General features: G+C 41.6%; 1 protein-coding gene across 5 annotated transcripts in view; it reads left to right on the top strand.

The window, feature by feature from the left end:
• The window catches only part of Skap2 (src kinase associated phosphoprotein 2), a 150,128-nt gene that overhangs the window by 118,974 nt on the left and 13,894 nt on the right, over positions 1-17,260 (top strand). For all 5 annotated transcript variants that reach the window (XM_087655739.1, XM_087655738.1, XM_087655741.1 and 2 more), the window contains exons 10-11: positions 11,553-11,630; positions 16,629-16,741. In XM_087655739.1, coding sequence (XP_087511865.1) covers positions 11,553-11,630; positions 16,629-16,741 — 191 coding nt within the window. The remainder of the gene's footprint in view (positions 1-11,552; positions 11,631-16,628; positions 16,742-17,260) is intronic.

Here is a 17,260-nt window from a genome sequence, read left to right as displayed (position 1 = left end):
CGCTGTGAGTTGGCAAGCAGCATCTGGGAGCCAGACTTTTCCTGTGGACATGTGCCAAGTCCGATATTGTATTTCCTCACTGCACTGGGCTATATTGAGATAATCTTTCTTCTTGACTCTTTTAATCCAGAAATTGTTTTCCAACGCTAAGGGTCATGTGATAAAATCATTTTTAACAAAGCTACCTGAATTCTATAACCACTGGCTGTTAACTACTCTTCTTCAGGCAGAATGGGAGAAACTATGTGCTATAATTAGACAGCATCTGAACAGTCAGCATTACTCTCCTAGGTGGACTAAAATCAAAAGTTTAGATTGTCATTTTATTATTGTCTTTAAATTGATGATTTACTCTACAAAGGACAATAAACATTGAATGGTTCTCTAAATGTGACAGTTGGACAAGCCATTAAATCTACATATTTGATTATATTGTTTAATTAGATGAAAATAAAGCCCCAAATTGTACCTTAATATAGTGTACATAATTATAGCATAACATTCTATCAACTGAAAGTACCAGGATTGGTTTATTAAATGTCATATTTACATTATCAATTATAAATGGTTTTGATCTGAGGATAAGAAACCAAGAGGGCTTTCTCATTCCGGAAAGCAGGAAAGAGTTGGTTTTGCAGCCCTGGCACTGTGTAGCCCTTGGTCCCTAAAATGGCAGGTATTTGTCCTTGCAGGATGGGAAGTTGAAATTTACTCAATTTCCTACTCTGAAATGCTGTGTGTGACCCTGAGAAAAGTCAACTACCGCTTGCTTGTCATGTACATTAAAAATGCCTTGGCTCTTTTACATAAAATGATTTGTTTATGTTGGATTTATTTCTGGAATTCAAGGACGAGAAACTTTGAAATGAGAGTTCAGCCTGCTCCTTTAGGGAGCCAAACCCGAGCAAGGGTTTTATTTTCTCAGCTCAGACTTATCCTATAGGCCTGGAAGAATATCAGGTACTGTTGTTCCAGAGACCTCCGTCAGATGAGCTTTGTGCATCCCACCTCCTTTCTCTCCACCGTCCTTCCTTGCTTCTTTGGGGAGCCCCATTCTACAGAAATACAGTGCTTTCATTATAAAATACTTAGAACAAATTCATCTCTATGCCAAGAAAATGCCTCTCACCTTAAAATTGGAAGCTCCTTAAATTGCCATTCTGAACATCCATGCAAATCTGTATCTGGGAAGCGCTGCTCTCTCTCTTAATGTCTTACTGCACTTGAGTGTAACAAGGAGCTACAGCTGTCTTCTTCAGGACCCATGGGTCTCCCTGAGCTCCTGGCCAGGATGGACGCTGCCCTTGGCTCTGCCTTTCCTCATACTCAGTGTCTGGGACTGACTCCATCTGAGGTGATGGACGCGGTTTTTCCATTCGCAAGCTGCTTTCCAACAGAAAGAAAAATGTAAGGGGCAAATGCCAACCAAGCCCTCCATTTTCTGTGGCCATTACAAAATTGACTCTTCTGCTTTTCAGCAGTGGCCACTATCTTCAGGAAGGATATTTTATTCCAGACTGTCAGTTAGCCATGTTATTTTGTCACTGAAGAGTGTTTAAAAAAAAGAATATATGTCAATACGACATTGTGAGATTATCTTTCTTATAAGTTCCATGTGATGTCAGGAGGTTAAAGTGCTGACTAGTTAATTAGCACGCGTATGAGCAAGTGATATATGTAGACTCTTACACTGACGGGAAGAGCTCAGGTTCTGGAAGCAGACTACCCAGGTTCAATCTGGCCCTCCTCCTGCAGCTGTATTTACTGCGCTGGTCACTGACATGCTTCTGTGCCTCTATTTCTTCATCAGGAAATGGGGCTAATAGTGACCTGCCTCACAGGGTTTTGAGGACTGAGAGGGAGTTAGGTGTGAAGTGCCTAGCAGTGTTCACACAGTCAGCCCTCAGCTTGTATCAGCTGCTGTGAATCTGCTGTGCGGTATACAGCATGTTGGGCACTTTGCCTCATTTTGTCCTCCAAGTGATTCCCTAGGGTACACTTTATCATTTTTGTTTTCCAGGTGAGAAAATTGGAGTTGATCAAGTTTGATTTGGCTGAGTCTAAAACTCGTGAAAGGGCACGACCTCTGGAGCAGGACTTTCATTGGCATTTTGTACAGTTCCATTGACTCTCTTGGGAGGATAAATTCCTGCTTTAATAATTTTATATTATTTTGCTTTGTTGCTGTTTGGTGAGGCATAACATGTTTTCAAATTTAAACGTAAATAATACTTGAAGATACAAAGTTATGATTAACTTACATTCACATGACAATAGAACACTGAATTTGGGGGTTTGTTTTGTTTTGTTTTGTTTTGCAATAGGATCATAGCCAAGGATGATCTTGAACTTTTCATCCTCCTGCCTCCAGCTCCTGAGAGTTGCGATTAGGGGAGTGCACCACCATGTCTACTTTTGAAGCAGCGGACCTGAAGGCTTCATACATGCTAGGCCAGCGCTCCTCCAGCTAAGCTGGGATGCTGATGCTGGAACGCCCAGCCTTGTAAAGTCACATGAAAGGAGATACAGCAGCACATAACAGGCTCTTAAATGCTGGGCCAGGACCAGCAGCATGGGGTGGCGACTCGCATGTTCAGAGTTTCCCGAAATCTAGTGAAGTAGAATCGTTATGTGTGGGCTATAGCCTTTGACCCATGGGTATTTCTGACACCTATTAAAGTATTAAGAGCCAGTGCCCTGGGTGAACAACACATCTAGGTGATAAGCAGGGATGTTAGTGTGGCTCATAAATATGAAGTTATGCATTACAGTGAAAATGTACAACAGTGGTGGAAAAATGCAAGTGGTACTCTTTGTTGAGAATTGTTTTATAAATAGTAAATATTCACTACTGTGTTCTGTCCTTTCTATTCCTTGGAATAAGGCTTTCTAGGCAGCTGGAAGCTTTTATATTTGGATACAGCCAAATAGGGCCAAAGAACTGAGGGGCTGAGAGTGACTCTGGCCCTGATATCATAGGATGGTTAATTTTTTTATATCAACAACTTGGGACCTTGAAACAAGAAGGAATGAGACAAAGGATATGTAGGAGTAACCATGGCTAGGGAGATTGGCTTGATTAGTGGATAAAGCGTTCAGCATATGCATTGAAGATCAGAGCTCAGGTCCCAAGAGTCCATGAGCTATCATGAATCTGCAGTCCCAATACCCCTTTCCGCAAGATAGGAAGTGGAGACAGGAGAATTTCTAGGAGACCGCATGGTTTAAACAGCAACAAACAAGAGACTGTCTCAAACAAGGTTGAAGAAGCAAGAAACAACACCTCAAGTTACCCCTTGACCTCCATGCACCCATACCTATTTACATGTACACACACACACACACACACACACACACACACACACACACACGAGCGCGCGCACACACACAAATAAATAATGCAGAGGGGAAGATAAGGTAATAAATACTTACACTGTCATGCCTTCCTTCTCCGGATAAACACTACAAGTGAAAGCAACATTGAAGATGAGTGGGGCTGAAGGGTGCAGGGAGTAAATAGGGAGGCTGTTCAACTTTATCCCCAACTTTCCTCATGGACAAGAGTAGCTGTCATCATAATCAGTGACAACCAGTGGGAAGGTGAGCGGCAGCTGGGTATACTGATAGACTTAAGGCAGATTTCTAAACTACAGAGAAAGAATAGGCAAAAAAAAAAGTATGCTATTAAAGCCTGCAAGTATCTTAAACTACCATTTAGATTTTAATTATAAACCATCTCAATGAGGAAAAGATCAGGTGGATGAAAACCCACCAGTTTCCTTGTGGTAGAATGAATTTAATGGCTGCAGCTTTTGAAGAGACCTATGAAAAGAAATTCACAAACTATGATCAGTATAATAAAAATTCTGCAATAGCATATGTTTTGTTGCTGGACGCAGGACAATAGCTCAGAGAAATCAGCTCAGCGTCTGTGTAATTTACCCCTTTTCTGTCAGAATTAGTCTCTGAGTGCCAATGTTAGCAAGCAGTAACAGAAGCTCAGGTGGACCGACTACCTAGCTAGCCAAATCCATTTAACTTTGAGTCAACAAACATTCTTAGAAACCATTTCACTCTCACCCCCTGTGCTGGTCTGTAGTAATACAAGAAAGCCCTCGGGAGGTCATGCCTGCAGGAAGGTGGACTAGGAAACCAAGTTTGCAACGAGCAGGATACAAATGTGGGTCTTAATGCATCCTGGAGCACACAGGGAACCTGGCTAGTTGCCTTCTGGGTGAGGGGCAAGTTTCTAGATTGTGGGGTCAGTTGAGCCATGTCTTGTAATTCAGTAGGGCTTCAGGCCCAGGTAAAACCACATCACATGAGGACCTGACCGTGAAGCGACTGAACTGCCCAGCAGGAGTTAGAGAGAAGCTAGATGTGTACGGGGTCTTGTAATAACGTTTTGAACATCTTTGGAGATTAGAAGTTTGTAGTATTTGCCATTGGACTGAGAGACTTTGAGAAGCTTATGTAACAGCTCATTGATGAGTGAGCTTGGGGGCTAAGCTCATCAGGAGAATCAGGGGTGAGGGCTGTCAGTGGCCTTTTGAGTTTCTAGTGTTTGCTGGGAAGCTTAAATTCTACCATTGGAAATAAATGCTGTCACTCCTTTCCCCCAGATCATTCACTTGATTTCTAAGACAGCATCTGCTGGTTTCTCAGGCCTAGGTAACTAGCTGTAGTCTGTCAGTCTCAGGTTTCTTACTTGGTGTCCATGAAGTAGAGCAAACAGCCAGGCTGTAGCCTGTGAGCCCTGCCTTCAAAAGTTTACTTTTTAATAGGAATTATTGTAGGCCCTTGAAGATCAAATGAGATAGCCATCCTACAGTTAAATCACTAACTTAATTATTGATTTGGTGATTTTCTTTTTTACCTAATGAAATTTTTTCAAAGATGTATTTATATTTATTTATGTGAGTACACTCTAGCCGTCTTCAGGAGAGGACATCGGATCCCATTACAGATGGTTGTGAGCCACCATGTGGTTGCTGGGATTTGAACTCAGGACCTCTGGAAGAGCAGTCAGTGCTCTTAACCACTGAGCCATCTCTCCAGTCCTGACCTAATGAAATTTAAACAATCTACATTGACAATTTATTTGCTAAAAAGAGATTAAAATAATATATAAATAACATACACATTTAAAAGAAAAAATATATAGGAGCGAAATACATATGCATTTGAGATATTTAATAAAAGGTCATTTGAAAGAGAAAACCTTACTAAAGAAAATATGGCCTACAAAATATCATTAGTGGTTAAATCAGTATAATTTTTTTTAAAAAAATTTCTTTGGGGTTGGGGATTTAGCTCAGTGGTGGAGCGCTTGCCTAGCAAGCACAAGGCCCTGGGTTCGGTCCTCAGCTCCGGAAAAAAAGAAAAAAACTTTCTTTTAGCTTATTGCCATTTTCCTATCTTTTAGCAATGTGTAGATAATACATTTTATACTTTGAATAAGAAAAAGTTAATTTACATTAAAAAGGAACTGTAATCGTGTCATAAATGTAGAACCAAAAGAACCTTTTATAATAGAAGTCACTTAATTTGACTTTCTTAGGTTAATAAAAATTTTAGCTCTAAATTTTTAACAAATTTATGAGGCAGCAGAGGGTCTTTTTATTACACCATGGTCCATATTTCATAAAGCTGTGACCCAGAGTGCTGGTGGGAGTGTACGCCACACTTGACCCAGCTTCCTGGAGCGCTCATGCGGCCCTGCCATTTCTGTCATCTTAACTGTCCGTTCATTTTGGACTTTAAGACCAAGCATAGGCACATACGTATATCTTTATAAAATTCATATGGCTTTAATTTTGCTTTATTTCTTAATGTAAAATTGTCAGTTTTATTCCTTTATTATTTTTGTCCGTCTTATTGAGAATTTTATATGAGTACTATGTTTATATAATTTCCTCCTTCTCCTCCCTCCACTTTCTCCTGTGCTCCCTCTACTCCTCAAAATCACAACCTTTTTTTATTTTTTTAATTATTGTTGGTACACATATACAAGTACACACATGAATACATAAGTATAACCTGCTGACTTTATTGAGGATTGATATTTGCATGTAGGTAGGGCTGACTGCTTGGGACTGGATCCCCTACGAGGGACTCCTTTCTGGAGACTCCAGGCTCTCCCTTTCTCGGCAGCCATTGTTTGCCTAGAGCTCTTGAAGTTCATGTGAAGCCCTGTGAGATTCCCCTGTCCATTTTGGTGAAAACATACAATGTTACTGCTTTAATATATGTTGGCCAGCTAAATAGAAAGATCTTTTTGAAGAATCATATTTATGTTACCAATGTTTGGGTTTGTAACCTTCTGGACCTCAGTCTTCTTCGTTGTAAGCCTTGAATCCCTGTGCTTGTCCTTTCCACAATCTTTTTTCTTTTTTACACCCTTTCCTCTGGCCTTGATAGCTTACCACAGAGTTGGAGAGAGAGTGCAGGGCAAGGTGTCATGTGTATAGCCCCTCACCACTGTTGTTCCCATTTGTTACATCATAACATAGGGCTAGCATTCTGTGTCTTCAGTCCCCACATGCCACACCTACATCTATTCAAGGATGGACACTTTGCTTACCGTGCCCTAGAGCCAAGCCCTTCATGCTCCGGTTAGCTCTTGGCTAACATCGGGTGAGCTTCTTCAGATCCTGTGTATAGACTCATCTTACCATTTCCATGTAAACACGTTTCCCTTACTAAATGTAAAGAAGAAAAGAAGCTTGCTGACTTGGAAACAAATCTGTTTTCAGTTACAACTTATATTAAAAACTGTACCAAATTTTGGATTCTATATTAGGGATGTTTGAGGGCGTGAAAAGCCTGAGCTGAAGACAGAGCTAGGAAAACCGAAAAGACAAAGCGGCACGTGTTTAGCATTACGAATTGTTAATCTGTTTCAGGATCACAATAGAAAAGATGGTTTTGATGCAGTGCCTGCTGGTGTAGAGCCTGGCCATCTGTGTCAGCATGTCTTCTATGTCCTTAACCAGCAACTGCTTAAGAGAATAGTCCAGCCATAAAGTGAAGGGTGTGTGTGCACGTTTGTGTGTGTGTGTGTGTGTGTGTGTGTGTGTGTGTGTGTGTGTGTGTGTGTCTGCATGCAGGCAGACACACACAGGTGTACATGTTCAAATCCACAGCCTTGTACTTGCAGTTACTGAACATTATTCTCAGCAAGTTCAAATGTTAATGAAAGTCAAAGAAGAGACGCCAAGGCTTACCAGCATGTCTGAAGCCTGACCCTCTCTCACACAGGACCTAGCTGGATGCCACCTGAGCAAGTCATTCAGGCTCTGAGAACTTCATTGTTTGCGTTCATAAAATAAGGAGGGCATAAGTGCCTAGTGTTGCCTTGTAGAATTATTGGAGTGCTTAGCTACATAATGGACTTGAACATGGATAATGTGGATAGTGTGGTTGTTTAAGCAAAACTACTGTTCTCGAGAAAAATCCATGATTACATAATCAAATGAAGCCAGGAACTCTATTTCAGATCATATTTCTGTCTTTTAAAAAATACAGTGTGAGAGTTTTATACCCTTCCAGTTGAGTTACAAATACATTGTAATTGAGGAACCAAGCCACTGTTTTCTGAAGGCGCCTATGAGAAACGTAATTTTGTGAGTCACATAAGTTTCTTGTGCTGCTGCCCTTTCCCTGGAAGAGACTATAGAGTCGGCCATTGGCTCCTGAACTCATGCACCCCGACTGGGCTCTAAGCAAGTATCAGTGGCTTTCTCAAGCTTGGTGTTTTAATCACTTTTCTTTTTGATGGTTTATCCTAAACGTAGGAGCACGAGTGAGCTAGAAACAGCAGTATTGCATATGCCATATAGCAGCACAGATTTGTGATCCTTATTACAATACTAATCCATTTGCTAGGAACCTAGATCTGTTCAAATTAAATAAATTCATATAAAGGAGAGGGGACGTCTCCACTTTTTTACATTAAGCATTTCTCAGCGTCTCAACATGGATTTTCCTAAAAAGATTTGGAAAGACGTGACTTTCTTGTCCTTGCTCAACTCAGGAAAGAAGCCAAGCAGCCATTGAAAAAGAAGCAGTTAGGCTCAGAGTTGTGTAGGTCAGATGGCTCCTGGAAGGTTCATAGATCTGACAGGGTTTAAGGTCCAAACCTTTCCTTACCACCACACATTGCCAGAAGACACTATTAGCAGGTGCAGCCTGCATCTGATTACCCTCGGCCCTCAGCTTGCTTTATTTCCATCTTGTCTGATCACAAAACAATCTCTGGATGATTCTTCTAACACCGTGTGATTGGAATAATAACTTCGTGTGTCACAGAGTTTTGTGCTGCAGCTGAGCGGCATGTAAATACAAGCTGCTTATTTGCAAGAAGCTTCCAGATTTGCAATATGATTGCTATGGAAACCACATAATGAAAACCTTACAACCATCTGTGTGGTTTGATGGATTTTACTGCATAGCTGAGCTGTTTTTGTTTACTGTTATTAAAATGTTGAATGGAATATATTAACCCACAAACATTGACTATTTGAGGTATTAATTAGTATTATATAATGACACTGTGTCTCAGTACGAAAGTAAAATTTGTTTAATAATAAATCTAAGTAAAATGGCATGTGAATGCATGTATTTCTAATATGGAGTAAAGGTGATTTTTGCCTAGAATTTCGGTTATTTGTTCTTCTGCAGCTTTTAGTTCATGGGATGGAGAGCTTTGCACTGTTGATAAATGAGCCGTAGGACTTGCGAGGTTTGGGGATCCATTTTTTTCACAGTATGTAGTCAACACCTTCCTTTGTGTCGGTGTCTAGTCAATATTCATTATGACTATTATCCTGTAAAATTAAAAACAAGCAGAATTTGAGTCTTTTATGTGGAAGCTATTTGTATTGTTAGGCCAAGAAGAACGAGCTGTTGAACATTATTTAGAACACTTGATGGACAGACTGCGTACGGTTGCATATAGTTTTCACAGGCAAACAGATAACACCGCAGAAGCATCTCGTGCTCCACAACACTACGTACGAGGGCCACCTCACAAAGACTTTGGTTTGCATGCTTTACTGTGATTATTGATGCTCATTTTGTCATTTTTCTGATGATTTAATAAAACATATCATAGAGGCAAAGCTTTCCCATACCAGTACAACCCTTAGCATATACTATAGACACATTTTAATAAAGTAAAAATAAATTTGTGGTAATTAATTCTTTGAAATTTATTGTTAACTTTGCTAAGAACATTTTCCATTTAATTATTACAACTATTTTTTAATGGTATGTTGGTGCTAACATTGGATAGTGAGTCTAAATCCCAGTTTCTTCTTACAAGCCAAAACTAGCATTTACTACCTAGATGCGGCTGTCCTATGTAAGGACAAGCACCCTAGGGTTTTTACCCCCAATGCTGGATTTGTAACCAGGCTGGAGAGAGAGAGTGGGTGCAAAAGAAAGAGAAGGGCAAGGTAAACTCTGTCTTTCACCTTAAAAAATAAGTGCACCATCTGTGAAAAAATCCTAGGTGGGATTGTGTGGATTTCTGCCTGTAGAGTTTATGGGGATCCCCCATAAACAACCTGCTGGCCATGAGTAGTCCTTGAGATTTGTCCAAAGTGAGATGACGGTTGTTAAAAGAAGTGTCCCATATTAAATTACCGAGGTTAATGCGGCAGTGTGCACGAGGACAAACTGTTCCAGCTGCTCCTTATTTTGAAGCTTTTATTATTTTGTTGGAGTTGAATTATATAAACTCAAACCACTTACATTTGACTTCTAAGCACAGTAACCCAGAAGCTTACTTCAAATCCTGGGGTTGATTAATCACTGGCTAAAATATACAGGAGACTTTTCCAATACATTATAGTTGCCCTTTCTCTGATATTATCCCCGTCCACTTGCAAAATCAAGCCTGTGTTCCCCTCAACAACACAGATCATCTGGGCCAGCCTCTAAGTGACGCTATGTCCATTTGTTCACTAGTCGCAAAACCTGAGCCTTCAAATGTCTAGGAGGGCAGACACAATGCTTATCAACTCCGGTTCCTCCACCTCTCACGCCATCTCCTTCCTGTTTCCTTTGCCCCTGCAGTTCAGGATTTCCTTCCTCTTTATCTAGACTCTCCATGCCCCTCATCCAGGCTGACTGAGACAATGGGATTTAATGATCACTTGTAAAGCAATTTCAGTCCTGCCCTGTCTGCTCAGAAACCTTGTAAGGTTCTCACTGCCCACCAGACTGGAGTCTGAAGCCTATAATGAGATGTTCATGGGCCTTCGACTGGTCCCCGTCTCTCACATTGCCTTCTTTCTTGCTTTTCCCCCCAAGAGTGCCTCGATACTTTGTCCATTGAACATGACTGTGCCTGTACTTTAAGGTGGGATCTGGAAAGAGCTTCTTGTGTCCTACAGGTCTTTCATGGGATCCCACGTTCTCCCCCTGCACCAATTCAGTGCTTTGGCCCACCCATCAGGGAGGTCTCATTTCTGACCCCAGCAGGCTGTCAGCTTCCTCTGGGCAGGAGCTTCCTATTCCCTTCGCCTCCTTGGCAGATCTTCCCTCTCACGCGTGGGTGATCCTCGATGAAAACTGACTGATGGTTAATTGGTTTCATAGTCACACCAGCTACTATGTATATCTTACACACACATTGTGGTTGTTCTTGAGTTGGGATACTTTTTAATTTAGTTTTTCTTTGTATGCCATTTGTTTGTATATCCTACATTAGATATTTGTCAGCTTTGTATAAATCCTTAAGTAGGGAAAATGATAATGTAATACATGTGCTTTTAGTAGAAAAGAATGGCATAGTTTGATTCCATGTAAAGCAATTTCTTGCTTAATGTTATGCTCCTTCGCTCCATATCCTGGGAAGGGAATGTGCTTGGAGTGTGTGGGAGCAAAGCACTGACTACAGAGAGGATGAAAAACATGGGTTTTAAAACCACAGCCTCAACTTTAAACCGCATGCTTTGGAAGCCTGCCACTTTTGCATCTCAGTTCACTTATCTATAGAACGATGATTGTCTATAAAGTCTTTCCTCCTGTGGTATGTGACACATGGAGAGCCACAATAGAATTTGGGGACCCATCTAGTAGCCTTTTGTGAGAGGATTAAGTGAGGAAACCAGTGAACATGTCTGACATTTGATGACTTACAGATTATCTGTATTTTATGTCATACATTTTTTCTGTGCTGTCTTGATGTTTTAGGAACCATGTAGTAGTATTCCTGCTACTCGGTATCATGTAGCATATTTGTATGATGTCGGCTGTTACTTCACTAGATTTAAGGGCTGCCCTGGATTTAAGATTGCTCCAGACAAGTTGCTCTGCATATTTAAAACAAACATGCAACGCCTTGGGGCATATCTTATATTGTATCAGGTCAGCCGTAGCCTTGATGAGGACGCTGGTTATTAACACAGGAATATGAATCGGGCGTTTCATGCTCTTAAAGATAATTGTTAAGTGCTGTAGACTTTGTCTTGCTCTGTAAGCAGGGTGGATGCTGTGATAGACACGGGGCCTGCTAATGTGCCACTGTCACTGTTTATTTGCAGAGGAGGAAGAGGACACCGCTTCAGTGAAGATGGACGAACAAGGGAAGGGGAGTCGGGACAGTGTACAGCATCCCTCAGGTAGCACCGGCAAAGCTTATTTTTGTTTTGTTCTCGTCCCTTTCTAACTCTCTCATGATGTCTGCACAGCTCCCTGAAGAGGTTGGCTCATTTGGTCTGTATGTCTTATGGTTGATAACCTGCTTAGTCCCATTTAGGATGCATGAAAACCACTTGAGAAGGATTTATAAAGTAAGCCAATTTATACAAGGTATTCCTTCCTGAATTACTTTGTAATGACTCAATTAGCTTTCATTTCTGCACAAAGGAGATTTAGTTGCATAAATTAGCTTATCATCATTGAGGAAGTGTCACTGCTAAAGGACAGTTTATAGATACAACATGCAGTTGCTGTCAAACCTATAAGAATGTAATATAGACATCTGTGTATACTTTGTGCTTGAGCAGAACAGACTTCTGCCATTCAGAGACTAACAGGGGACAACAAGTTGCCCAGGGGACTGGCAATGTAGACATCTCTGAAAAGGTCAACTTGACACAGGCTCTGACAATCGACCCACAGCTCTGTCTTCTTTGATAAAAATCAGATAAACTTAAGACCGCTAATTGATCTGCAGCCTGTTTAAATGTTGGCCATGCATATCTTCATTGCATATGATTAACACAGAAGGCAAATGAATTGGGTAAGAAATGCCAGAGTCCAGTGACAGCAGCTTAAAAATGAGAAAAGGACACTGGTTGCCTAGAAGACTGGGGAGGATGGTCTGCATTATCCACTTCCGCCTGGCACGTGGCCCCAAGTACTAATTATGTGCACACCATGTACAAACACACAACACAGACAACTTTCCTTGCTTGTTGCTATTTCCAAGTAGCACAAGATAAACTATCTGTAGCGCAAACATGAGGTTAGTTTTGATAAACCAACAGTTACAGGGAAAGAAGAGATGGGCTGCCTTCTTATCAGGACTTTACACCTCTCCACAGCCCTGTGTCAGCTGGGGCGAGGTCTGCCCTGTCGCCCCCGGGTCCTGTACAGGGCTGGAGCTAGGGTCACCTTCCCCTCTCTGATATGTCCATACATCACCCTGTTGAGTTGTCAGAAGCAGGGTGGACAAGCGTGTTCAGGAAGTAGCTTTCCTCCTGTGACGTATGGGAAGGAAACAGGCCTGACTCTGGACCTGGACAGGAAGGCAGGCACAGGTTGCTGCAAAAGGTTTGGGTTTGCCTTTTTTTCAGAGAGGAAGCAGGACAAAGCCATTAGATGTTAGCACTCTTGCCCTGTAAAACAGAGCTGTAAACCATGGCAGCAAGCGAACGAAGCCCAGGCACTGTGCTTGATAGTAAATTGGGTGTTTATTTTTATAGTTATGAATCACGATGCTTCTGCCCAGAGCACACAGGTTTCTTTTTAAAATTTCTATGCAGGTATAGAAGATAAACACAATAGATAGACCTTCCGCAGACACAAGAGAGCATGCCTCAAGTGTTTGCCTTTGGGGGGGGCAGTAAGTCGGTGAGCTTTTCACGCCATCGTCACAAGGTACTGCAGTGTCTCTTACCTCTCGTGCTGCAGAGCTCTTTCAAGCCACGCTCCAATGCCTTCGCACATGGAGCTTCTGCAACTCATGCGCGCCACTCGGCACTGAGCTGACAAGGGTGTTGCTTTCTTACTGAGCGTCACATCATGTGACCTAACCTTGCTCAAGAATTTCATGTATTTTTTTTACATTGACTAATTTTACAGGAAAAAAAATCAGTGTTCTAATGTAAAATATAAAAATAAAACTCAATTCATCTTGTCTCCTACAAGTTGCTTCACACTGATTCATCTAGCACAGATCATATACATTTATAGGTACATAGACGGTCCCACTTGATTTTTTTTAACACTGTAAAAATATGCTTCCCTTTCTAAAACACTTCTCAGGCTTGCAGTCCTCAGAGAAAGGGTCTCTGGGGTCAGCATCACGCCTCCTTCTTTGTCAGCACGTCTTTTATAATCTTGCCTTTGTAGACTATCTGGTGTTTACATGTTTAATTTGCACTTTGGTAACAGTCCTGTTAGCTTTGCCAAATATCTATTTTATAAAGTTTTTAAAAGCTCAATGTCTAAATTTTTCAAAGGCTAGCTAACTTTAAAAAAACAAACAAAAAAAACCAACCTACTTTCAAAAGTAACTCATGCCCCTCAGGACAGCACACACAGTAAGGTGAGGTTTTGCGTGTAATTTTCAAAATACCGATGGTATAGATAGAATGATGTTAACCCACTGAGTAAAGACAGGGAAACCACGTGAACTGTGCTTCTGAATGTTCCTCGTTATAAACAACGCCTATCTTTGGGGCCAGGGATGTGTCTCAGCAGGAAAGCATTTGACCAGCATATTCAAGGCTCTGCATTTGCTATCCCCATCACCACAAGGCAAAGCAACATGTCATGGGGATTATCTTCCTGGGCAGAGGTACAGAGTGCTAGTTTTTGTGAGCCTTCTGTGCCTTCAAAGCTGTATGTGTTCGGGACTTCTGTCTGTGTGTGTAGAGCCACTTACATTTTAAAGATGAGCCAGCAGAGCTTCCTGCTTTCCACAAATAAGATCACTCCTAATTCTTTATGTCTGGCATGTTTTCCTGAGGAGACAGCTCACACACTGCTGGCCCTTCCCTCACTGGTGATGCCTGCTCTTCTAGAACGTCAGCCATATATCCAGAGTGTTCTTTAGCAGTGCTCACATGTGGGACCCAGAATTGAGGTCGTTTTTTGGATACCATCATCATCAAGATTGTCGGGGGCACAGTTGAAAATGCATCTTGTCGACAGCAATGCCGAACCCCTGGCTCTGTGGCTTCCTTGCAGCCGTGAGGTTTAATGAAATGTTCCTGATGCACATCTAGGGAGTCATGCATCTTGTACCCGGCGGGGGTCTCTCCCCTCGCCTGCTCCTGGAACTCCCATTAATGTTAATGGGAGTTCCTCCGAGTGTATCCAGGGAAAAAGAAACCAAAGTGATAAGAATGTGTATTTAAAATCACTGTATACTTTTCCTTTTGTCCTCTTTCCTGCCCCTACTTAAAAAAAAAAAAAAAAAGCTGTTAAATGAAAAGTACTGTGAGAATGTCTGAAAATGGAGGAAGGGCCAGGACAGCTGGGACCCTTTGGAATCCCACAGCTCCACCAAAAACTTTGACCTTAGTTTTTTAGCCAAAGTTTGTTTCTTTCTCATCTTCGAAGCAAGCCTAAGGCCTGAGCAGCATGGGGAACATGTCAGGGACCCCTACTGGGGAAACTAGCTATTTAGACCTTCTTCTTTGACTGGGCTAGAACTGTGTGGCAGGCTTTACGTGTGATGTCATCCCGTCTAACTCCCTGACTTTCAAGCTGACACTGACAGACTGCAGAGGGTGCAACACTTGACCCATTTAGCAGTTGATTTAATCTGACAGGAATGTTTCAACTTCTAAATCTCTATTTGTCTAAATAAGTGGTTTTTAAAGGAAATCGGTCACTTTATTATTAAGTGATATTTTTTCCAAAAAAAAAAAGGAAAAGGAAAGAGACACTGTTTGGAGCTATCTGGCCAGCTGGAGTGCCCTCTAGTGTCCATTTACAGAATTTGTTTAATATATGCTTGGGGGGCTAGGGGAGGATGTGATAGGGGTGCCACAAGCATTGTTAGCTCTTGGTTGGATTCTGGGGCTTTAGTGCTTTGAGCCCAAGTGCTAAAGTGGTGAGGCCAAATACAGGGGGTCTCTCCCTCCCTCCCTCCCTTCCTCTCCCTCTCCCTCTCGCTCCATCCTCCCCATCCTATCATACCACCCCTATTGTCCCTCTCTTTCAGTCTTAAAAAATAAAAATTAACAGAGTTAGGTGGTATTTTCTAGTCCTTGTTTATTTTCTGAAAATTTAGTGAGAAGGTGTATCCTGTAACTACTTAGATTCCATGTTATTCAGATTCTCCTTTTTGAAAAATGTTAAAGACATTAAGGAGAATTAATCTAATAAATCAATACTTTGTGAAAGTCAGCACTGTGCTAACTATAGTAGTGGCTGTTTGCACTGAGATCGCCTCTTGTTTAAAAGCCACCTAACAAAACGGAGATGACAACCTGATCCGGCACCCTTCTCCACATTATCCCCAGATTCGGAGGTGACCATGCAACGATGGGAGCTGTCAGCACGTGTGTGTTCCGCCTGGCTGGAGAATGCACGGGCATCTTACTTACGTCTTACTGATATTACTCGCATTCTTTTTCCCTTAACTCATCAAAACTCAATTATCGTGAAATTAAAAACAGGAAACCGTTCTCTGTGTAACAAAAGCATCCAGTGTATTTAACTGTGTGCTGTGTTTTAGGAAAGCCACATTGTGTGAGTGACAAAGCATATATTACCCAGTTACTGTGGTATTACAGAGCGGTGGGCACTAAATAATCAATCAGTTAATGGTGTGTATGGCAGTTTGAACACTTCACATCCATTGTGCTTATGCCAGGAGAAGGATGAGCTGATAATTCCACTGTATGAGTCTAGTGACCTAGACCTGACTAACAGAAGTCCGCACTAGCAATTTCAAAGCTGCAAAAAATATTTTAGTGACAACTTTGAGAGACTTCGGGTCCAAATGCTTTATATTTGAGTAATTAAAGTATACTATTATTGATATAATACTGTTATCAAGTGTTCCAGACTCAGTGAAATTGTTCCTTCAAATCCGTCTGTCCTGTCCCTTAGATGCTAAACCGTGCAGGAAGACCAGCTGCTCTTCAAACACATAGCGAGTCAGCGTAAGACTTCTCACTAAAAACCGAGCAGAAGCCCCTTGCTGCTCTGAGAATGCAGTCACTGCAGGTTTTAGCTTAGGGACAGAAGTAGAGGGGCCATGAACAGCTAATGCTTCTGACACGACCTTCATGAGCATGCTCACAGGTAGTTGCGGGTTCACTAAGATGTTCTGCGATCCAGGCCAGAGTTTCTTAGACTCTTGGCAATCTGGGATGGTCCTTTAATTTCTGTTGGTTCAAGCCTTAACTCCAACTCTCTCTCTCTCTTTTTCCTAGGAGATAAAAGCACCGATTATGCTAATTTTTACCAGGGCTTGTGGGACTGCACTGGATCTCTTTCTGATGAGTTGTCCTTTAAGCGTGGTGATGTGATTTACATTCTTAGCAAGGTAAGAGAGTGCCCCGACCCCCGCCCCAGTGACAGCCGTGAAAGGAAATGCATAGCTCAGTTCTCCTGCACTTGAATTCACAACACAAGGGCATGCCAGTTGGAATTCTTCTAGGTCCTAGTTAACAATTGGAAGTTCACAATAATTAATTATTTTGTCAAGTGAAATATAATCAGAATTTAAACACAATCAGATAACAGGATTCACTTAGCAGTGTGTTTACCTGTCACCCCAGCCCTTGGCAGGCATCCACTTACTGCCTTATCCAGAACAATATACTCATGTGGGAGTTAGCATTGTAAGGTATTAGGTTAGTAATTATGTTTCTCTTGCTTCTTCCTTCGTATTCTTCTGTGTGCTTATTCTGTGTTTGCCTGCCATTCTCCAGTGGAAACACTGTGTTTATAAAAAGTTTTTCATCTCTGTGTAAACACATTGGGTGTTCCAACAATTTAAAGGCAATGCTCCATATTCAGACAGGGTGAGGTACTTTTTTAAAGTTTAGCAAACTATATTTGT

This window comes from Rattus norvegicus, chromosome 4 (genome assembly GCF_021556685.1).
Source record: "Rattus norvegicus strain SHRSP/BbbUtx chromosome 4, alternate assembly SHRSP_T2T, whole genome shotgun sequence".
Classification (NCBI taxonomy): domain Eukaryota; kingdom Metazoa; phylum Chordata; class Mammalia; order Rodentia; family Muridae; genus Rattus; species Rattus norvegicus.
This window is presented reverse-complemented; position numbering and strand designations above follow the sequence as displayed.